The sequence below is a fragment of the Tachypleus tridentatus genome, chromosome 5, assembly GCF_004210375.1.
Source record: "Tachypleus tridentatus isolate NWPU-2018 chromosome 5, ASM421037v1, whole genome shotgun sequence".
NCBI lineage: Eukaryota > Metazoa > Arthropoda > Merostomata > Xiphosura > Limulidae > Tachypleus > Tachypleus tridentatus.
Genome location: NC_134829.1, coordinates 9,592,613 through 9,614,023, shown reverse-complemented (window position 1 = coordinate 9,614,023; position 21,411 = coordinate 9,592,613). Strand labels below are relative to the sequence as shown.

General features: G+C 31.8%; 3 protein-coding genes across 6 annotated transcripts in view; 2 read left to right on the top strand and 1 right to left on the bottom strand.

Moving 5' to 3' along the window:
- LOC143250479 (cyclin-Q-like) overlaps positions 1-21,411 on the bottom strand; it is a 477,792-nt gene that overhangs the window by 86,745 nt on the left and 369,636 nt on the right. The window lies entirely within an intron of this gene.
- Positions 5,241-7,402, top strand: LOC143251243 (uncharacterized). The gene is made up of 4 exons (XM_076502690.1): positions 5,241-5,367; positions 5,946-6,083; positions 6,342-6,767; positions 6,798-7,402. Exons 1-4 carry the CDS (start codon positions 5,241-5,243, stop codon positions 7,400-7,402), a joined length of 1,296 nt encoding a protein of 431 aa, XP_076358805.1.
- The window catches only part of LOC143250477 (cyclin-Q-like), a 59,385-nt gene continuing 46,149 nt past the window's right edge, over positions 8,176-21,411 (top strand). For 2 of the 3 annotated variants that reach the window (XM_076501068.1, XM_076501066.1), the window contains exons 1-3: positions 8,177-8,432; positions 13,848-13,945; positions 17,597-17,682. In XM_076501068.1, coding sequence (XP_076357183.1) covers positions 8,345-8,432; positions 13,848-13,945; positions 17,597-17,682 — 272 coding nt within the window. In that variant the 5' untranslated portion in view covers positions 8,177-8,344. Of the gene's footprint in view, positions 8,433-12,351; positions 12,415-13,847; positions 13,946-17,596; positions 17,683-21,411 lie in introns of all 3 variants that reach the window. The other variant, XM_076501067.1, reaches the window with a different exon arrangement.

The following is a 21,411-nucleotide window of genomic DNA, read 5'->3' as shown; positions in this document are numbered from 1 at the left end:
CAACCACAACTATATACAAACAAATGGCCTAAGCATGGGCAACCCAGTATCACCAGTTCTAGCCAATATTTTTATGACACAAGTTGAAACACAAGCAATTAACACAGCATTACATCCACCACTATACTGGTACAGATATGTAGATGACACGATTGCGGGATTCACATCTACAGAACACACACTACTTTTTTTCAATCACATTAACTCTATACATCCCAACATCAACTTCACATGTGAACAAGAAGGAAGCAATCAAATATTATTTCTTAACCTCAAAATTACAAGAACCGATACACAATTTAAAACAGATATCCACCGAAAAATCACCTATACTGGACTATACATTTCTTGGGACTCAGCACATGAAACAAAACAAAAACTCAACATACTAAGAAACCAAATAAACACAGCCATAAAACTATGCTCACCAGATAAAATTAACGATGAATTAGACAAAATAAAACAATACTTCTTCAACATCAATAAGTTTCCTCCACAAACTGTAGAAAACATTATACGCACACACCTAGACAGAAAGCAAAATCAACCAACAAAAGTAAATATATCTCACGAATCAAAAAATCACGAAACCATATACTGCTGCATACCATATACTCCCGACATCAGCAGAAAAATAACCAACATTTGGCAAAAACTGGTAACAAAATATGACATTCCAGTTAATACCAAATTTATTCAAAAACCAGGCACAAAACTGAGGTCTATACTATATAAAAACTACATTGACAAACACCACACCAACATTATTTATAAAACACAATGTGATAACTGCCACGACTTCTATATTGGAGAAACAAGTAGACAAATGGAAACCAGATTTAAATAACATAAAAAGTCACCTTCACACGTTTTCGAACACTGCAAGTAAAATAAACACAAAATAACCATAGAAAACACTCAAATACTAAATAAAGAAACAAACATAAACAAACGCAAAATTAAAGAAGCCTTACTTATACAACAACTTAAGCCCAAAATAATCCAATACAAAGGAACACCTTTATGTCTATATTAAAATATAATATAATAAATAATAATTAAGAAAATAAAAAACAAAATTGTATATTGAACATCTAAGCCCGCCCTCTACATTCCGTCACTCATTACACAACCCCTTTCAAACATGTGGTCAGCTTCCGGCCAGTTATCTCTCTCTTTCTTTATGAACCTGACGATGACCGAAGAAGGTCGAAGCGTTGTTCACTCCTCTACGTAAAAAAAATTTCTCAACCCAAACGAGCCGTTTTACATATATAATAAAAAACACAGCAAATCCAAACCACTAACTAATGTTAGTTTGTCATAAACAAAACAAAAATAAAACACACTGCACCAATTAAAGGGATCCCCAGGAAACAGGCTATAATGTGGGATATAAAATATACCTTTTAATAACATTTCTTTAATTTATATTTATTTAACACATTCATATATTTATTACAGAATGTTTCAGTCCCGGCATGGCCATATGGTTAGGACGCTTGACTCGTTTGACTCCCCATCATACCACACATGCTCGCCCTATCATCCATGGGGGCGTTATAAAGTTAAGGTCAATCCAGTCATTCGTTGTAAAAGAGTAGCCCAAGAGTTGGCGGTGGGTGATGATGATGAGCTGTCTTCCCTCTAGTCTTACACTGCTAAATTAGGTACGACTAGAGCAGATAGCCCTCGAGTAGCTTTGCGCGAAGTTCAAAAACCTTTTTCTGCGACACTGTTTCAAAATTCTAAGGCTGTATTGTTGATTAAATATACTTTGTCTTTTTTATTCTGAAGGTGATTTAGTAATATAACACAACCAGAGTTACTTGTTCCTTTACTTTATAGCTATTCACTTCTACCATGGTTGCTTTCTGTTCTAAAGACGGTTAATTAGGTGAAAGTTTGGCCAATTACTTTTTCTTTTCAAGTATTCTGCCATCATTTGTATAAATAAAATATAAGAATTGCTACTTGGAACATTATTTTTAGAGATAGCTGCTTGTTGATATTTTATCTCATTTATTTTTGCTGTACTGCTTGTGTAGGTCATTCGTATAACGTTCACTGTTGGTTAGGATGATGGGCAATGCTTGATATTGACTAATAAAATAATAACCAAAGTAACATAGTGGCCATTTGTGCCCTACTGTGTACATTGCCTGCAGTAAAAAAGATATTTCATTCTGACAGTTTGTACTTGGCACACGTATTGGAAACAAGACTAAAATAATTTCCTCAGTCAAAAACGAAAAGGGAGTAATCGTGGATGTAATTAGAAAAAAAGAGGTAAAAATAAACAAAGGTATACGAGCCTCAAAACCTTTATGAGAATATTATAGAAGAAAGCGTTCTATCAGATGCAGCAGACGGACTTTCCTTTACTTGATAACCCACAAACATCAAACTTCACTTCAGAAATGCGCTTTTTTGTGAATCATGTATAAATTAATGCATATATATGTTAACATAAAGTTTTGTCTATTACTAAGATGTAAGGTAACCTCGAGGACTGAAAAGTATTTTAGTATTCAAATGTACATATAGTGAAAATGCAACAATTCAAATAGACAATACGCCAGAAGAAAGACATCATGATGTTAATGTTTCTGCTGTTTGGTCAATCTTGTTATTCGTTGGTAAAAGAGTAGCCCGAAAATTGGCAGTGGGTGGTGATGATTAGCTGCCTTCCCTCGTGTAGCTTTGCGCGAAATAAATTAAAACCAAACAGAATATTTTAATAATTTTATTTAACGTTTCTTTATTAAATCCATTATTTTTGTCAATATTTCAACATTAATAACAAAATATTGTAATTTATTACAAATTTTACAAAATCTGAATAATTGTGAAGTTATAATGTTTATATATAATTTTATTTTAAAATTACATAGAGATTAAATACGGATGAAATTATTGAGTAACATTATAGAGTATAGTTGAAAAGAAGGTAACCAATATAGACAAATGAAGATTGAAATTATTTTTTGTAACTAATGATTGCATAATTGAACAGTAACAACAGTACTGCTCATTTTTATCACTTTTCATCAATACATTCATATGATACCATGTACTCGTATATCACATTTTCACATATCATGAGAGAGCTTCTCTGTCAACTCTATTCCATGAGAGAAGCAGTGTGTTTCTTCCGTAATTTAATTATTACTTTATTTAAAGTATTCATGGAATCTTTGCCGATATCTAATTTCTCGAAAAAGTCCATTAGATGTTAGAAATGCAAAAGTAACTAGTTAAGACATATTTTACTACATCGATTCGTTGCATAAAACTTTCATGAAGTTGTTTATTCATTCAACAAGTGAACACGTTTAAACTTAATACCAATAATACTTCTTCAATCGCATTTTATTTCTTTGACTTGGGATCCCAAAAAAACGCGAATTCATATCGTCAGCATAATCATTCTTTGTCAGATGTTGATAGCATTATTGGTGCTAATATGGTCCTTACGTCTGCATATAAATGTATCCACTGCGTTTTTATGTCCTTTTCCTTAGAAAAACGAAAGTAACAATTCTCCGTTTTCACTTGTTCTTGGCCCGGTATGGCTAGGTGGTTAAGGCACTTGACTCGTAATCTGAGGGTCGCGGGTTCAGATCCCCGTCACACCAAACATGCTCGCCCTATCAGCCGTGAAGGCGTTATAATGTGACGGTCAATCCCACTATTCGTTGGTAAAAGAGTAGCGGTGAGTGATGAAGACTAGCTGCCTTCTTTCTAGTCTTACACTGTCAAATTAGGGACGGCTAGCGAAGATAGTCCTCGTGTAGCTTTGCGTGAAATTCAAAATGAACCAAACCAATCAAATTAAGTGTTAGAAGAGGTCAACAGCAGCACTGTTCTTTGTTTGCCGAATGTTTTACATTACAGTGACGAATGCTGCGAGAGAACAACAGTAATGTGGTGATGTCTTTGCGAAAGAAAGAATACGATACTCCTGTTCCTATTTAGTTCTACCAGATGTTTAATCGATCACGACTAGATCATCAGAGACTCGTCTTGAGAGATGGAACGATGGCGATCTACTCAGTGAATCCTGGTTTCTGCAAGTACGCGCATTGCATTTTCTTTTTGTGCATATTAAAGACTGTTCATTTAACTAACCTGCAACAGTTTTATTTTCCCAAAATAAATTTTAAGCGAATTTTGAAATGCAGATCAAATTTCCTTCTCGATCTTGGTATTAATAGTAGTTTTATATTATACTCGTTTCACAAAAAAAAACAAAAAACAAAATTATGATGTCCAATATTTTTACCCCACGTTCTTTTTTTCTTTTTTCTTTTAGCATAAGACTACGCAATAAATTACTTTTGCCGTGCACATTGCGGTGAATTGAACCCAGGACTTTAGCGTTTTAAGGTACGATCCACCAGAGAGGTTTTGTTTGTTTTAAATTTCGCGCAAAGCTATACAAGGGCTATCTGCCCTAGCCGTCCTTAATTTAGCAGTGTAAGACTAGAGGGAAGTCAGCTAGTCTTCACCACTCACCGCCAACTCACCACTAAGGCTTCTGAATTTATTTACTTTTGTCTAAGCTCCGTAATTTTTTTTATGGTAAATAAGAACTTTTTGTTTTTATTTACTTGTTTGAATTGTGGATAACAACCTTTTTTTTGTCGTAATTTAAACACTATAAAACACATTTTGCTAACCCCCTGTTGGACAGCAGTAAGTCTACGAATTACAACGCTACAATCAGGGGCTCGATTCCTCTTAATGGATTCAGTAAAAACTGCATGTTCCGCAGTCTTACAATCTAAGGGTCGCTGGTTCGAATCCCTATCCCATCAAACATGCTCGCCCTTTTAGTCATCAGAACGTTATAAAGCCATGGTGAATCCCACTATTCGTTAGTTTAAGAGTTGGTGGTGGATGATGATGACAAACTGACTTTCCTCTAGTCTTTCACTGCTTAATTACTTAAGGCTATCGTTGCTCCAAATTAAAAAAACAACAACAAATAAACACATTTTGTTTGCTCAGAAAAAGTGAAACGTTAGTGTCTATATGACGTTAGAGCTTTGTTTATGACGCATAATTTGGTCTAGTCATGACCTAAAATTCGGAATAATAGACGAGTTGCAGTTATGTCACGCAATCACGGAATATAAACTTATGCCGTCATGATGGTAGGCTAGACGCCACATCAGTGCGCCTCAGTTAGCTGATCAGCAGTTCGTTTCTCATAACAGTTCTGAATTATTTTGACCATGGTGACTACATGCATAGCTGTTGGTTGTCAGAACAGACAAGACCAAGATCCAGGAAAGAGCTTTCACCGTTTTCCGACGGATCCTGAGCGTAGATCTCGATGGGTCGCTGCAGTAAAGCGAGAAGGTTGGCAGCCCACCAGAGCGAGTCGTGTCTGCAGCGACCATTTCATTTTGAATAAGTAACCACTATTTATGCAGGAGATAATAAATATATAGTTTAGATTACAAATATAGGAGGGTTCTGAAACCAGAAACAATATGCAATCGTTCTATAGTTGTGTTGAAGCTGTACAAATATAATATTATATTCTTTTACTTTTATAAAGAGGGGGAAAAGGGAGGGCTGCATAAACAGTCATAAACAAAATAGTTCATGATAGGTCACAAAAAAACGATTATAAAATTCTATCCCATTATTATTGTTTAGCTTAACATGCATCACGACAATGTATTGTATAAAATTTACTTTTTATTTAAAAGAAGGATACATAAACAACTCGGTTGCTCTTGCCTCTTGGTTACAGTCTTCTTGTTTAATCAATAACAGTTAATGATTCACTTTTATTTAAATAAGAAAAAATTCAGACTGCAAGTTATTTACATATATTATTATATACTGGTACTTGTGTATTTGTCAACTTATATATATGAAAACAGCTAATTGTCACAAAATTATGTAATATGTTTGTTTTTGTATTACAGGTAAGAGTGATGACCCCCTTTCCCCAAACTACGTTCCTTCACAGTTCCAATATGTGTCTTCTCCACAGAAGAAAAAGTCAAAAGTCGCTCTGGAAACATTCAACAGAAGATTAGCCTCCAAAAAGCGAAGAAGATGTGGTGGGTTTTTAATTGTCAAACGTCCGTTAAAACCATAAAAAAATGTTTATTTCAGTAACCTATGATGTGTTTGATTTTTGAGTATTTTTTCATATAAGTATGTCCTTTGTAACTTTATGTTTAGGTTTCTGATAATCATTTAATAAACATGAATATATATAAATCAATCACAAGTAGTTTTCATTTTGTTTCATTGGTGTCCCAGAGTGAAAGTGACCAGTCTCTGCTGTCCATGTTTGCTTCTGTTCTCTTTGGAAGCTGTTGATGAACAGGAAGGTGGACCTCAAATTCCAGACATAGCCAGAGAGATCTCCATACAGACTGATCCTAGTATGACTGATATTGAAGCTTTACAGATAGAGTGTCAGCAATTGAGAACTGAAAATATTGCTCTCCGTGAAAAACTTGACAGTATTTCATTTGATCAAAAATCTTTAGAAAAAGATGACAAAAAGGTAAATGTTCTCACAGGTCTGAACTCATATGCAATTCTGATGTGTTTGTATAATCTCCTGAGTACTGTATTAAGGCCAATGGAATCTCTGAGTGTGTTTCAACAAATACTGATAACACTGTTAAGATTGAGATTCAACATGAATATGCAATACTTAGGTTTTCTGTACAGTGTGCGTTCTTCAACAATGTCCAGGTTGTTTCAGACAGTTACTGATGTGATATATGCTCGTTTAGTTCCAGCAACCATTTTCTGACCAGATCGTCATCTATTTTGCAAAACTATCCCCACCTGTTTCCAGAGAACATTTCCAAAATGTGCATGTATCATTGATTGTTTTAAAATTTGTATTGAGAAACCCTCTGATTTTAAAGCAAGAACTCAGACATATTCCGATTACAAGTCACATGATACAGCAAAATATTTTATTGGTATTTCACCACAAGGAGTAATAATTTTTATATCCAAAGGCTATGGAGGCAGAGCAAGTGACAAATTCATAACAGAAGATTCTGGGTTTCTTAACAACATCCATCCAGGTGACACAATATTGGCCGATAGAGGGTTTGATCTAAAAGATACATTTGGCTACTATGGTGCTAAATTGGAAATTCCAACATTTACAAAAGGTAAAAAGCAACTGTATGCTGTGGATATTGAAAAAACCAGACAAATAGCATCAGTTAGAATCCATGTAGAACGCGTCAAAGGTGTTACCAGACAAAAGTACACAATGTTGGAATCAATTATTCCAGTTACTGCTGTACATGGTGTTGATGTTGACAACATAAACAATCTTGATAAAATTGTGCATGTTTCCTGTGCTTTGGTGAATATGTGTCCTTCTGTTATCCCGAAAGATTAGTAAATTATGTTTTATATCCCAGTAACATGTTGTAGTTTCAGTAGTTATGTTTGTGCCAAGTAAATATTTGGAGGTATTTGACTTTTATTTTTTCAAGTGAAAAAGAAAACTGGAAACCTGCATACACAAATAAAAATAAATATTGCAATATATCATATGTATTTATTTATGCTCACAAAAGTAAAATTGTCATACCCAGCCAGGTCATAAAAGATTACAATTTCCACATTTATCACTTAATATTTATTGGGCCCCGCATGGCCAAGTGTGCGACTCGTAATCCGAGGGTCGCGGGTTCGCATCTCCGTCGCGCCAAACATGCTCGCCCTTTCAGCCGTGGGGGCGTTATAATGGTAGGTCAATCCCACTGTTCGTTGGTAAAAATAGTAGCCCAAGAGTTGGCGGTGATGACTAGCTCCCTTCCCTCTAGTCTTACACTGCTAAATTAGGGACGGCTAGCACAGATAGCCCTCGAGTAGCTCTGTGCGAAATTCAAAAAACAAACAAACAAACTTAATATTATCAGATATGGGTCGACTTTCATGGCACTGATTTTATCAATATAACGATCCCGATGATTATGACTCATGCCTTTTACATAATCAGATAAACATATAGGTCCATTCATATTGAAGATGGATCTGATATGACTAATGACAACTTTTACACAGTTCTCAATCTATGCATCCTTACATACGGTCGACTGTGTTGCCTGGTGATGTTTCCTACCAATATGGCGTCACCATTGAAACACGTGATTAGTGACGTCACATATAAAGCCACTGTATTTGTGAACATTTTGCCACGTGTTACAAATAGAGCAAAAGAAAATAGTTGAAGCAGCCCTTGACATATAAAGCCTGCAGTTTTGGGTTCGAACAAGGTCAAGGAGTATGAATGGTGTTTCCAAATGGTGTATCATAAAAATAAGATTAAGGGGTAATGGCATTACTGTCATCTAAGTGGGTAAGAAGTGATACCTCTCCACGCGTAGTTGATTTCAAAGCAGTTCGATATATCTTTGAATCAGGTAAGCTTAACGTTGTATTTCTAACCTAAAATTACTAGCCTAGAAATAGCGTTAAATCCAACGTCTCTCCGACTTTAAGTGGATCATTTTCTTCGAAAGTTTGATACTGGACATGAATTTGACGAAATGAAGAATGCCAGAGTATGAAAAATGGAAACTTGAGGTTTAATTTGTGTATTTGAAAAGGAAAAATTCCAGTATTAACATAATTAAAAGTTGAATTTTGTTTTCAAGTGTAAATGCGAGACGTTATAAATTTTTGTATTGTTATACGCTCTTCTTTACTTACATTGTAGTGTATGAGTTATGTAAACCAGTTGTTTTGGATTTTTTTCTATATGAAGATTGATTTTTATTTCTACAAAATGTAACGTAAAAACTTAATACTAACAGTCAAGTCTTAGTTCATATTCATAACAATGAACCATTTGATTCTTATAAAGTTAAAGGCTATCCTTTCATACCCAACCTTTGAAATTTTAAAAATTTAAACAGTTTTAAGCTGATTTTATACTTTTTAGGAAATAATTGATTCCACTGTTTAAAGTCCTTAATTTGTAAATTGCTGCCCTCAACTGTTGCTGACAGTAACTTATTCAATAAATCAATCACTATAATAGAAGTATAGAACTGTTTTAACTGTAACTAAGTTTTATTTTCCCAATTTTAAACTTTTGTTCTCTCTTCATGCCATCTCAGGACATTGTACAAAGAAATCAAAACTGAAAGAAGCTTTCATACATTTGATCCAACAGTTAATTTTGTAAAGTTAAATAAGTTCACTGCTTTTTCCTCCCTTCTTAAGAGAGAATAGATTATAACTCTTCCCTAAAGGATAATCTTTGGAATCATTCTAGGATCTATTCAACCTTTTTGCATTAAGTGTGTGTGTATATATATACATATAAGGAGACTTAAACTGTACACAGTTTTACAAATGGGTCCTAATTAGTGTTTTGTATACAGATAATTAATTCCTTATCTTGTAATTACTTTGCTTTTATATACATCCTAAGTATCTTTACCTGTAATTACTAGCAACAGAGTACTATTTTTTTTATTTTATTTTTTTTATTTTTTTTATGGCTTATGTGCCTTATCCACCACTATGCAAGAATTTTTTCCTTTGGTCATTTCCCATAAAACCTTCAACACCTTAATCAGGTCCTCTCTGACTTTTCTTTTTAGAAAAAATAAAACAATTCAGAGATCTTAATTTGCCTTTGTATTAAGACCTTTCCATATATCATCCTATTAGCTCTTCTTTGAACTCTTTCCACAAATTCAGTCTCTTTTAATTTAAGTCATTCTGTAAGTCATTCTGTATCATTTTTGTATAGTCTTAATCTACCTTTTTATTTTATTTTGTATTACTTTTTTGAAGACATCCTGAAAAGTTGTTTGTGTTGTAATATTAGATTTGTTGGTTTTGGAGTGAGAACTTAATTACATCAGGTAAATTCTTTCAAAAGTGTGTTTGTTTCCAAGTAAGAATCTAATTAGGTAGGTAAGTTGGTAATTATAGCTTCTATTTTTCAAGTTAAAAAAATTACATATTGGTGCAAGACCTTTGGTATTTCATTGCATAAAAATGTTGTCTTATTAGAAAGAAATGGTTCTATTTTAACAAAACAATTGTCAAACACATTTTTCATTCACATACAAGAAACTACAAATTTTCAAAAAAAATTTCAAAAAATATAAAAAAAACATACTTATATGAAACAAAACAATTTAGTCTGAATACAAAACAAAAAGTATGATGATTCAATTTATGTAAAAAAAACAAAAAAAACTCGGCAATTGCCAACAATTGAAACATTGTTCAAAAAAATGTCTTCAATATTTATAAAAATTGAAGAAATTTTGATGGCTGACTTCATTTGATTACAACATTCAAGTCTTATAGTTATCATTTTTCACAATGTATGCATCTTGTGCTTTATCAGAGTAATGCCAAATTTTTGTAAAACTGTGTATTTATGAATAACAATGCAGTATCAAAAGTTAGTTTGTTTTAAGGTGATCACGGAGGTGAGACATTATTCTGGATACTTCTGTAATACCTCAAAATTTTTAGTACAATTTGGAGTACCTAAGAGTTTAAGGTCATCATCTTTCATTACTAATTTACTATTTATTTTCTTATCTGTATCATTAATGTCAATAAAAATGAGCAAAAACCTCCACACTGATCCCCAAGGTATTTCACTTATAACATGGATCCACTTTAACTGTATTCTATTAAGATCAACCTTTTGATTTCATTGATTCAACCATGCTACAAGCCAGTTAATTTGTTTTTTCCAAACTTTTCCCCCTTCAGATAAAAAAGAACATCATTAAGAAAAGATAACAGTTTGTAAGGTAAAATTTCCCTTTTGTTCAACCATGTACAATGATTTCATAAACCTCATTTAAATCAAACGATCTAGGTCTTGTGTCACTCCAAAAGTGAAACAAGCTAATTTCCAGGATAACATAAATAATTTGCTGATCCTTAAGCACCTACTCACTTTCTATAGGTCTATCAAAAATGAGACGTACATATCTGATCTTTGGCCTGCTTTAAGATTCTGAGAAAATGTTTGGTTTTAGTGTTTTATTTGGTTTTGATCTTTTTAGACATCTTTGTTCAATTTTAATTTGCTCATGGTTTATTCAGGGCCGGGAATGTTACTCTCCTCTTTTAATAACATATAGAAAATCAAGAATGTACCACCTCAAAACGACAGTAACTTGAACTTGCAATCTAATATTATTTCTAATGTTATAACTTTAGACTGAGTTACTTGCAGTAACTGAAATTGTCTGTTGCTAACATTCTTATTAATTTGTACTCTAATAACTACTTGTAAACTTTATTAATTGCAAAATAATACTTGCACAGAAAAAATAATTGCAATTAGATAACAAGTATTACTAGTTCCATTTTCTCAGTTTTAATGAAATACATCTCTTAACTCTCTCCTGTATGACAAATTTACTAATTATGCCTCTATCAATATTATTAATGCAAGTGGGGAGAAAAAAAGCAAAAGTGCAAGTAACGGATTCAGAATGGCAAGGGTTCATTAATAACTTATTTTCTCTTATTCTGTAGAAAATATAGATCATGTTTTATCCATGTAACATTTTCCCTCAGTCCAGAAAATCATTTGGATAATTCTCCTTTTTCAAACTCTTTCCAGTAAATCAATCTCTTTTCTTAATAAGAGACCATCTCTGTGCAGTAATCCATTTGAAATATAATTAGTGAGTTGTTTTAAACTTTTTTTTTTTTAAATTTAAACCTATATTTATGTAAATAATCCTAAAAACTTTAGGATCTGTTAGTGGTGTACTAATCTTGGATTGTCATAATTTTCCTTGAAGTAATCCTTCCGGAACCTCAGAAGAAGAAAATCAACCGATAGTATTACAAAGCATTGCATTATCATTTCTGTGCTTGACTTAGCTTTAACCAAAAGAAAGAGACTGGAAAGAAGGTTGTAATTGGTTACAATCTTTATTATAAAAAAAAAAGAAAAGAAAAGCCACAATCGAAGTAGAGTTTTTAAATATTGTTTCATTGTGAAGTATGCTACTACGATATAAGGTGAATGTTCATCCTAATCTGTTCAACTTAGATTTAATAAACTTTGCAACCATACAGTTAATATTGCCTATTCTATCAAATCATCAGACATGGGGAGCCGTGAGGTGATGTGTGTGTCTTCTCTACACTCAAACCCTTGTACAACTCGGAGAACAACTGGTTGGTATAGGATTCAATAATAAACATTAGTGTATTGACTATATTGTTGCCTTAACTGAAGTTTTGAGAAACTTTCCTTGTGCATATAAATATAATCAGTATGATATGTCAAGAGACTATATATATTATTGGTTTGCTACAGTTGGTATACTATAAACCTAGGAAGCTGTGACTGTACATTCTGAAATTGGTGACAGCATGATATTCTGAAAGTTCATAGTTCTGGTAGGTCAGTATTCTACAAATGTAGATCTTGAGTCATTTTAGTTGTTGTAGTGCATAAACAGTAGTATATATATAATGTTATATTAGGGACATAAGCTAACAGCATTTTAATGTATATTTGTAATAATTTCAGAGACCTATATTATTGTTACCCTTAATTAAAGCTCTTTAAATCAATCTTTTGAAAAATTATGTAAACACTTTAATATGATTTATAGAAACAGGATGAAAAGTTAAATAATGATAAGGAAAATAAAGCAAATTCCAATACTAGTGGCAGAAATATTTTGGAATACCAAGCACTTGAAATATCTATCATAAATTATCTAGTAGAATTGTTTTTGGAAAATTGGATCCTTGAAATAGTAGTTTATTCCCCCTAAGTTGGCCAAACCTTGTGAATTGCCATCAGGATTATGGTTGAAAATACCATTAACAATCAAGGTATTTAACTACTAAGTCAGTACATTCTAATGACATTCCATACTTATAATTAAACTTGTATGTTAAATAAGCAGCGTTACTTAGTGGGTTAGTTTTAGTTTTGGTCTAAATATGGAGACAAAGTGTTAGCTTGCTTTGATCAAAAACTAATTAAAATTGTCATTGCAGTAGCTTTTTTTGTCTTTATAAAATGGAAGATTTTTAAAGTAATTTATGTTTATTTGGACCTACAAAAATTGGTTTTGCTACCTCTAGATTATCTGATGAGAACTAAGTCATTTTGTCTGTGTACCTTCTTTCAACAAACACATCACACAACTATAAACACTTGAAAGGTTAAATAATGTAACTTCCTTTAGATTCACACAATATTTTTTTATTATTAAAGGTTATTACAATGAGAAAAACTCCTCCATTGTTTTCAAGTAATTTCATTTTTTTTAATTTTACTTAAATATTTATATCGTTGGACTCCTTTTATATTTTATGTAAAAAAGAGTGAAGTTTGAACAGTACAAATATGCAAAATGATAAAATTACAGCTGCTACTCTAACATTTGTTAAATCTGTTTTCTATCCTTCTTTTAATAAAACATATTTGCTAGTTACTTCTTTATTGTTTTGAGCAAGTAATTAAACTAAAACAAAATATACGCATATCCAGAACTTCTCTCAGATACAAGTAACAATTGTATGAACTTGTTTATTCTATATGTAGAATTATTGTTTATGGCTGTTAAAGTATTTTAAACTTTAATGCTGTGACAGTTTAAATACATTAACTTTACAAATAAATTCTGTGCATGTTACAGTAAATTCATCATTCTTATACTTCAGTGATTTGTTTGTGATTTAAAATAAAATTATTATTGCATGGTAATTTACTTTTAACAAATTTATTTTGAGCTAAATATCTTAAAGTAAGCTGATGGAATGCAAATGGTATGTTTTTGTGAAATACTTTCTTAACTAATTTATAATATTTTTAGGGATCAAATTGGAGGCAAAGCCACAGGTAGTTGCTATGGCAGCAACATTATATCATCGTTTCTTTGAAGAGTGTAATCCTGAAGATTATGATCACTATGTAGGTAGTACTTGTGTTTCTAAAATAATGTCAGTTATGTTGATACTTGTATATTTTTATTATCAATGTACATCAGTGAAATTTGCATGGAACCATAAGTTTTTGATATCTTGCTTTTAAAGTGAAATATTTAAGTAAAATCTTGGCTTTCACTTTTTGTTGTATTGCAGGTCTTGACAAATATTTTCAGATCCATCTTTTCTTAAAACAATTGTGCCATTATAATTCTAGACAATGATTTACATGTTTTGGAGAAATAAATCTTGGAAATTAATCTTGGTCTGCAAAAGCTCAGTGTTGCACGATATCTGGGGTTTTTGCATGCGGATCTGGTGTTTAAAGCGTGCGTTGGCTGGTTCAAGCCTAGTCTTGCCTCTTTTATTTTTAGCTGTTAAGACAGTAATACAAAATATTTGTATTATGGACAACTTTATTTGACTAGTAATTAAAAATTTATAGAAATGCACAATACTCGTTAAGATTTGTAAAGGATTTCACTCCAGTTGTCATTCTCTGTTCTTTGCTGCATAGTGGGCATCATTTAACCATAGATGGATGTTCAGGTTGTGTTGGAGTGTTGCCCAGTCATGCAATGTCCTCTTCCCTATAGACAGTTAATATTTTCAGTCTGTTTTAACGAAGGCTTTTTCATTATAATTCCAAAGCATAAATTTGTACTAATATTTAAATTTACTTTCATAGACTTTATAGGATGCAAATGTGCTTCTATGTCTATAGAGAAAAGTACTGAACTTTAGGAGCTATATACTTGTGTTAGCAATTAAGTTAATCTAAAACAGGAATGGACAGTTGAAAGAGGAAGTATTATAACAGGAAAAGTGAAATTGTACTTGTGTATTTCACAAACTTTGCAGAAATGGAGCATGAAAGAATAAGTGACCGATCAATACTTGACTTCTGTGATAATGATTGTAACAACTTCTATAATTTTTCATGATAATATGATTGAATGACTGTTTAGAAAAAAAATCAAAAGAAGGAAGTTTAATATATTGAAAAATGTTTAGATTAAACAATGGGCCAACTGGTGAGATACGCTAGTGCCTCAATTATCTGCTTTTTCTGTTATCCATGATTATTTATTTTCTCTGGATCAACACAGTTTGTCAAGGCAGTAGTGTATACTTATAATTGGATGCTATAACTATAAATTATATCTATATTTATGCAATAAAACTTGGACATTATATGGGTATTAAGAGTATCTAAAATGGGAAATTTTGAACAAATAAGTGTAACTTGATACAGAGAGGTGAAGATCAATAACTTAATTAAACATTTACTTTTGAAATTGAAAAATTAAAACTTGTATAACATTAAAATTGGAATTGTTAGTTTTAAATTTTGATGCCATTTTTATTGATAAACAAGGAGTTTAAATGTTGATATAGTTCTGTTAAAACAGTGTGACATGTCCACTTTAACATACCAGTATCCAAAAGGGTAAATGACAAAAAAGAAATTGCAAAACACCTTTATCTCTTCTCCCACTTTACCTGCATCATGAAGAAAGGTTTCCCAGAAGATTTACAATAATTCTTATCACTGAGATACTTTGCTCAAGTGTTCTAAATAAAAACTAAAAGGAAGCTTTTTATACAAACAGAGTATAGAGGGCATATTGGTATAGGTCACAATATTCAAGTTGCTAAAGTAATCAGTGATGTCGAGAAACCCACTTGTTGAGAAATTTATATGCAAAAACGGCTCGTTTGGGTTGAGAAAATATTTTACATAGAAGAACGAACAACGTTTCGACCTTCTAAGTAAAATATTTTCTCAATAAATTTTGCTTTTGCTGAAGGTTATATATTGGGCAGTAATAATTTGAGTAAGCATGGTAGAGTTCATATCAATGGTTAAATGAGCAAAGATGAGAAAATATGGTACTTTTATAGGTGTGGTATAGTCAATTAAATCCAATTTCATTTTTTTAGCTTAAAAGTATAGAATTTTTAGTTAAATTAAAGTTTTTAAGATACATGCCATGTACATGTTAACTATTCTTCATAAGACATTGTCTCATATCTATAGAGGTTTGTTGGAAACTCAAAGTAAAATTTACTAAACTGAAATAAATAGCTGTCTTACAGTAACTTGCAGACTTATTCAGCAGTTAACAGAATCACTGAGTAATTAGCTAACTAATTGACTCAAGATTAGTAATCAATTTACTGAAGTTTAACTCGTGTTTTATGCTGCTTAAATTGTTCTAAACCATTGGAGAAAATTCCACATGTGAAGCCACATGCTCATAACATGGCATAAGACTTCATTTTGGCCAAACAATAATACAAATATCTCAATATATAATAATACAATAACATTAACAGTATGTTACACCAAAGTTATACCTGTGCACAATTACCTGATATTCATAAAAAAAAAAAAAAAAAAAATAGCTCTATGGATCTTTCATTCAGGTGTAGCAATTTGTTACATGTGAAATAAAAGAAGATGCACTGTTTTTTAAGTCATAATAAAACTTGAGTTAAATAGCATTTCTGAATTGGTAAAATGGATGAAATATAAAACCTTTTTTGCCTAGTGGAAAGACTGTTCCATAATGTATGTTTTAATGTGAATTATTCGGTTGGAAAGTGAAATCCTTTTTAATGTAACTAATGCAACAGAATTGACAACTTGCAATTGATAGGCAGAAGAATGTAGTGAAAATAGATGAAACTGTCATAGCAAGTTTTGACTTCCTCAAGGTATGAGCAAAATCTTAACTAAAAGCATCAATACTAAATTTACAATACATACACTCTGTGGCTGATTCAGAAAATACAGCACTACGATGCAGAAATATTTCTGATCTATGTGACAGTCATAAAGCATCTCCCAAAATACAACATTAAGAAACATACAGCTCATATACTCCATAAAACAATAAGTATCTTGACCAGTAAATCTACAGAAAGAAACCTACCTTAGACCAAAATTTGTACACAATCTTAACCAGATTTAGTGTTATAAAATTAAAATTTGGAAAAATGCAATAATTTTTTTTATAACAAATATATACTATAGAATATTAAGATACCTCAGTAGAACAGTGATATTTATTAATACATAGGTATTAATTTGTATAAAATATTGAGTCTTCTGTAATTGTTTATTTCAACTGAGTTGCAAAATTATTTTTGTTTGGCCTTGTCATTTGAATTTTTTAAATAGGTATAGGAACTTTGTCTAATTTATGTGAGAAATGTCCGATCTAAAAACAAAATCTTGAATTAGTATCTGAATGTATGTACTCGCTTAATTTTTTTTTTAGTCGCTAAACAACAGTTATCGGTCAAGTATTCTTTTGGGAAACAGTTTGTCATCATGATGATAATGTGAGAACTTGCTTGCAATTGACCTTATAATAGTGCTAAATGTAGTTATTAAGATGCACATAACTGAATTTATTTGCTTGTGCAGGTAACTCACAAGCTATAGGCTTATTCAATCTTAAAATATCATTATTTATGCTATATTTGTTTCTTTTGCTAAGCATAGTTATCATTTTGATAGAAATATTAGAGTAATTTAAAGATATTTTGTTTCTATATACTACTTTTTTAGCTTTAGGAAACTGATTTTTACTTGATACTTATTTAAATTTTTTGTCTTTTGTTATAGCTTATTGCAGCAACATGTCTGTATTTAGCTGGGAAGGTAGAAGAAAATCACCTAAAGATTAGAGATATAGTTAATGTTTTCCACAAGTCAGTAAGAATTATGTTAATTTCATAATATGTATAAAATTTTCTGTATTTGTAACTAGTTAGTGATTTAATGAGAAAAATGTAAATGTTTGGTGGTTGTGATAAATTTTAATAGGTCCTTATTTTTATGTAACAATTTAATATAATTTGCTTTGTGAATTATTTAATATTTAATTTTGTTGCTTAAATAATTGATTGAGTCTTTGATATTTAATATTCATTTGTATTTTTATTGAGATTTAAGTATATCATTTAAAATTTTCACTTTTTATGAAAAACAGTCGTGATGTTTTATTGTCACATACAGGGGGTTAAGAAGATCTTCACTACATGTGTAGTGAAATGTTTTAGCAGAAATTATTTTTTCCACAAGGTTTAGATGTTTTCACTTAAGTTGAGAGGCTGATACATTTTGATTACCTAAGTAAATGAAGTTTTTACATAGTGTATATATCTGTGAAATGTAATTGCAAACTGATATGAATATCATTTTGAGATTTTATGTTACCAATGTGAATGGCCTCAAATTTAACCATTAGTAGGAGGTATTGTTTATTACTTCCTTTCTTCTTGCCTTATCAGCTCAAAATTAAGGATTGTTACGCACAGGTATCCCTTAACTGCCTTCTTTCTGGTATATCAGACAAGATAAACTCAATTATCTGTGGGTATTGCTGTTGCCATCTCTCTATTCCATCACACATGTTAACCATTAGTAGTAGGTATTGTTTATTACTTCCTTTCTTCTTGTCTTATCAGCTCAAAATTAAGGATTGTTATGCACAGGTATCCCTTAAGCAGCTTTGTGTGAAGTTATCCATTCTCTTTGTTAGTTCTGAAATATTTGCATGTTTGCTAAAAAAAATTAACCATATGGTTACCAATTTCATTTTTGGTGCATGTTGCAATATTTTACTGAGTTACATTCAAAATTTAACATGCAACTTTATGACCAGTCTGTGTTGATAAAGTTGGTGTCATAATTTGATATATATTATCTAATTTTAATTTCTTTGTGTCAAAAAATAGACTTAAAAAAGGTTTTAATTTCAGTTTTGTTGTCACATAATTAAGATAATTTTCTTTATCTCTCTTGTAACTTGAAAACCTTTTTACATATTCTGTATATAGACAGAAACTAGGTTAATTTCTCTGTTCACACATTCTTGTTTCAAATTACACAGGGTCAATTCTATCCTCCCACAATAAATAAATTTTTGCTAAATTCTGATGATGCCATGCCAACCTTCTATACTTAGATTATAGATTTAGAAATCACATACTTACTTGGTAAACCTGTTTATAATCAACCAAAACTTCTCATTTTGAACCATTTAGTGCTGTCAATTTTTGTAAATCACTAATGCAGGGAAAGCCATTATACTGTTGGAAGTTTGAATGTGATAATCAAGGCACTAGTCCAAACAGAAACAAAATTTTCAAACCTTCATACAGTTTTGTTAGAGAGCCAGATCAACTAAAATTATTTTTTTGTGATGTCATTCTAATGATTGATAACTTCTTGGCATTTCAAAATGCAGTCTTTATCTGGGGAATTATTGGCTTTACTTGATATCTAGGAGATTGATCATCTAATAATCTGTTCCATGTCAGGCCACACCTTTTGATATATAGTGCACTGACTTTGAAGAAATAAGATGTTATACTGTTATGGTTTTTGAATATTTTTATTCCTAATATTATTGTCTGTAGTTATCTTTTTTCAATAATATAAGCTTAGTTAGATTGATCAATACTCAGTCTAGTTCAAGTTTGAAATCTGTGCTTAGTTGTATCCTTTGCCCTATAAGATTAGATTAGGCTTATAATTGTTCTTTGTTATTTTAGAATTACCCATAATTCATGGTACTCTTATATCATAAATTAGGTTAACTATATTGTTTTTCTTTCAATCACACACACACACACCTTCAGATTGTATATGTGCTGCACTTCTTTTTTATTTTAGAATTACCCATAATTCATGTTACTATTATATCATAAATTATATATATATGTTATTGTCAATATGCACTTAATTTTACAGTATAATATCTATTTTATTTCTGTTATTATTTACCTTTTATACTTAATATTAACTTCTTGTTTGTGTGGAATCCTGCAACTAGGATCCACACAATTTTTTTTCCCCCAGTGTTGTATGCATTTTTGTCAGGTTAAGGCTTTTTAATTAGAACTTACTGATACTGTTTTTTTATACAGTTTGATTAGACTTAACAGGTATCTGTTATTTTCAATTTATCTCCAGTTTATCTTATGGGGTAAATCAGTAATTAGGTTAAATATCTTGGTTTCTTCAACACATCACATCTTGTACATGTTTATTTCAATACACATTTACTTAAATTTATATTGACTATTTCAATTCTTACAATTAATTTAGTTTGTGAAGACCTCTAGGGTTTAGGCTCTGCATTACTTTCTCCCATTATTGCCTGCCTTCCTTCTACAACTGCCAACTGATTATGGCTTACCTTCCTAGGCTTCTATAATGGAATCTGCTAGGCCTACTTCAGCCTTTTTTTACCCATGTTTCAAAGTATAATTTTCCCATCCTTCTCCAGACATTGTTTCATGATGAAGATTGTTTGTTTCCCAGTTGGGTAAAGGTACTTGCATGCCTTGCCTTCCCCCAGGCTTTTATTTCTGGTTGCCATAGCTTACCATAAGGTAGACTTTCTTTCTAATTCTGTGTACTTAGAATCTCTCTTGGCTCTGTCAATCCTATCCAGTTTCTTTCTCCCACCTGATCTTCCCACCTCAGCTTACCCTATTGACTCACCTGCAGGAAATGTCTATTTACACCTCCTTTCTTAGACACTCCACCTATATCTAAGGGATTTTTGCAAAATACCTCTTCCTCCTCTCCTTCATGGTGGGACATTTGCAATTTTCAGGGGTGGGACACTATTTTGTACAATTTTTTTTTTTTTTTATTCTTTACTTGCCACATCTAATAGGGACTTGTGGTCAGTTTCTTCTCTACCAGCCCATTTTTGAGATGACTTTTGTGCATTCTGCATCATGTGGGACAGCTGCAATATTGTATTGTTTTGTTGCTCTTTTATTGTATTCTGAGACATTAAAATCTTTGTTCGTGTTTCATGTACAGCACCTTCCCATTTTCTGTCTGTCCTGCCTATTGGTTTCTCCACTTGTGTTTGTTTGACGCTGATCAAGGTTCTGGATCAATTAATCCTTCCTCAATTTTCTTGGTTCTTTCCCATTTTAATTTGTATTCTTTTAATTGCAACTGGGTAGATAATTTCTGCTGGAATGAGAATGCTTAGGGTGCATGTTTTTGTTTCTTTATTTCTTGGGATACCGTTTTAGGTTTTTTCACCACATGCTTTGGTACACGTTTTGTGCTTTACCCTTCATACTTGTTTTGGTTCCATATGTATTTTCTCAGGTGTCTGCATTTTACCTGACTTCTACATTTTGGAGGAATTTATTAATGTCACTACTTGGACATCTGGCTTCAGTTATCTTCTGAACAGGGGAAGTCATAACATGATTGCTTTGTACACAAGTAGCTTGGGTGGTTTGGTTTTTCCAGTTGGATAAGTTTTTCTTATTACCTCTCAGCCATTTGGAGAGTGTCTTAATAAACACCCACCTCTGTTAGGACCATCCATTCTCCTTCTCGAATGTATTTGAGGAAGATCTCTATTATCCACACCATCATGGTACTCTATTTTATAACTA

Excerpts from the sequence above, each read along its gene's own strand:
- LOC143251243 (XM_076502690.1), top strand. The coding sequence starts at position 5,241 with ATGGTGACTACATGCATAGCTGTTGGTTGTCAGAACAGACAAGACCAA. Across the intron at positions 5,368-5,945 it reads CGCTGCAGTAAAGCGAGAAG|GTAAGAGTGATGACCCCCTT; the intron begins GTTGGCAGCCCA and ends TTTGTATTACAG. Across the intron at positions 6,084-6,341 it reads CAAAAAGCGAAGAAGATGTG|CTGTTGATGAACAGGAAGGT; the intron begins GTGGGTTTTTAA and ends TCTCTTTGGAAG.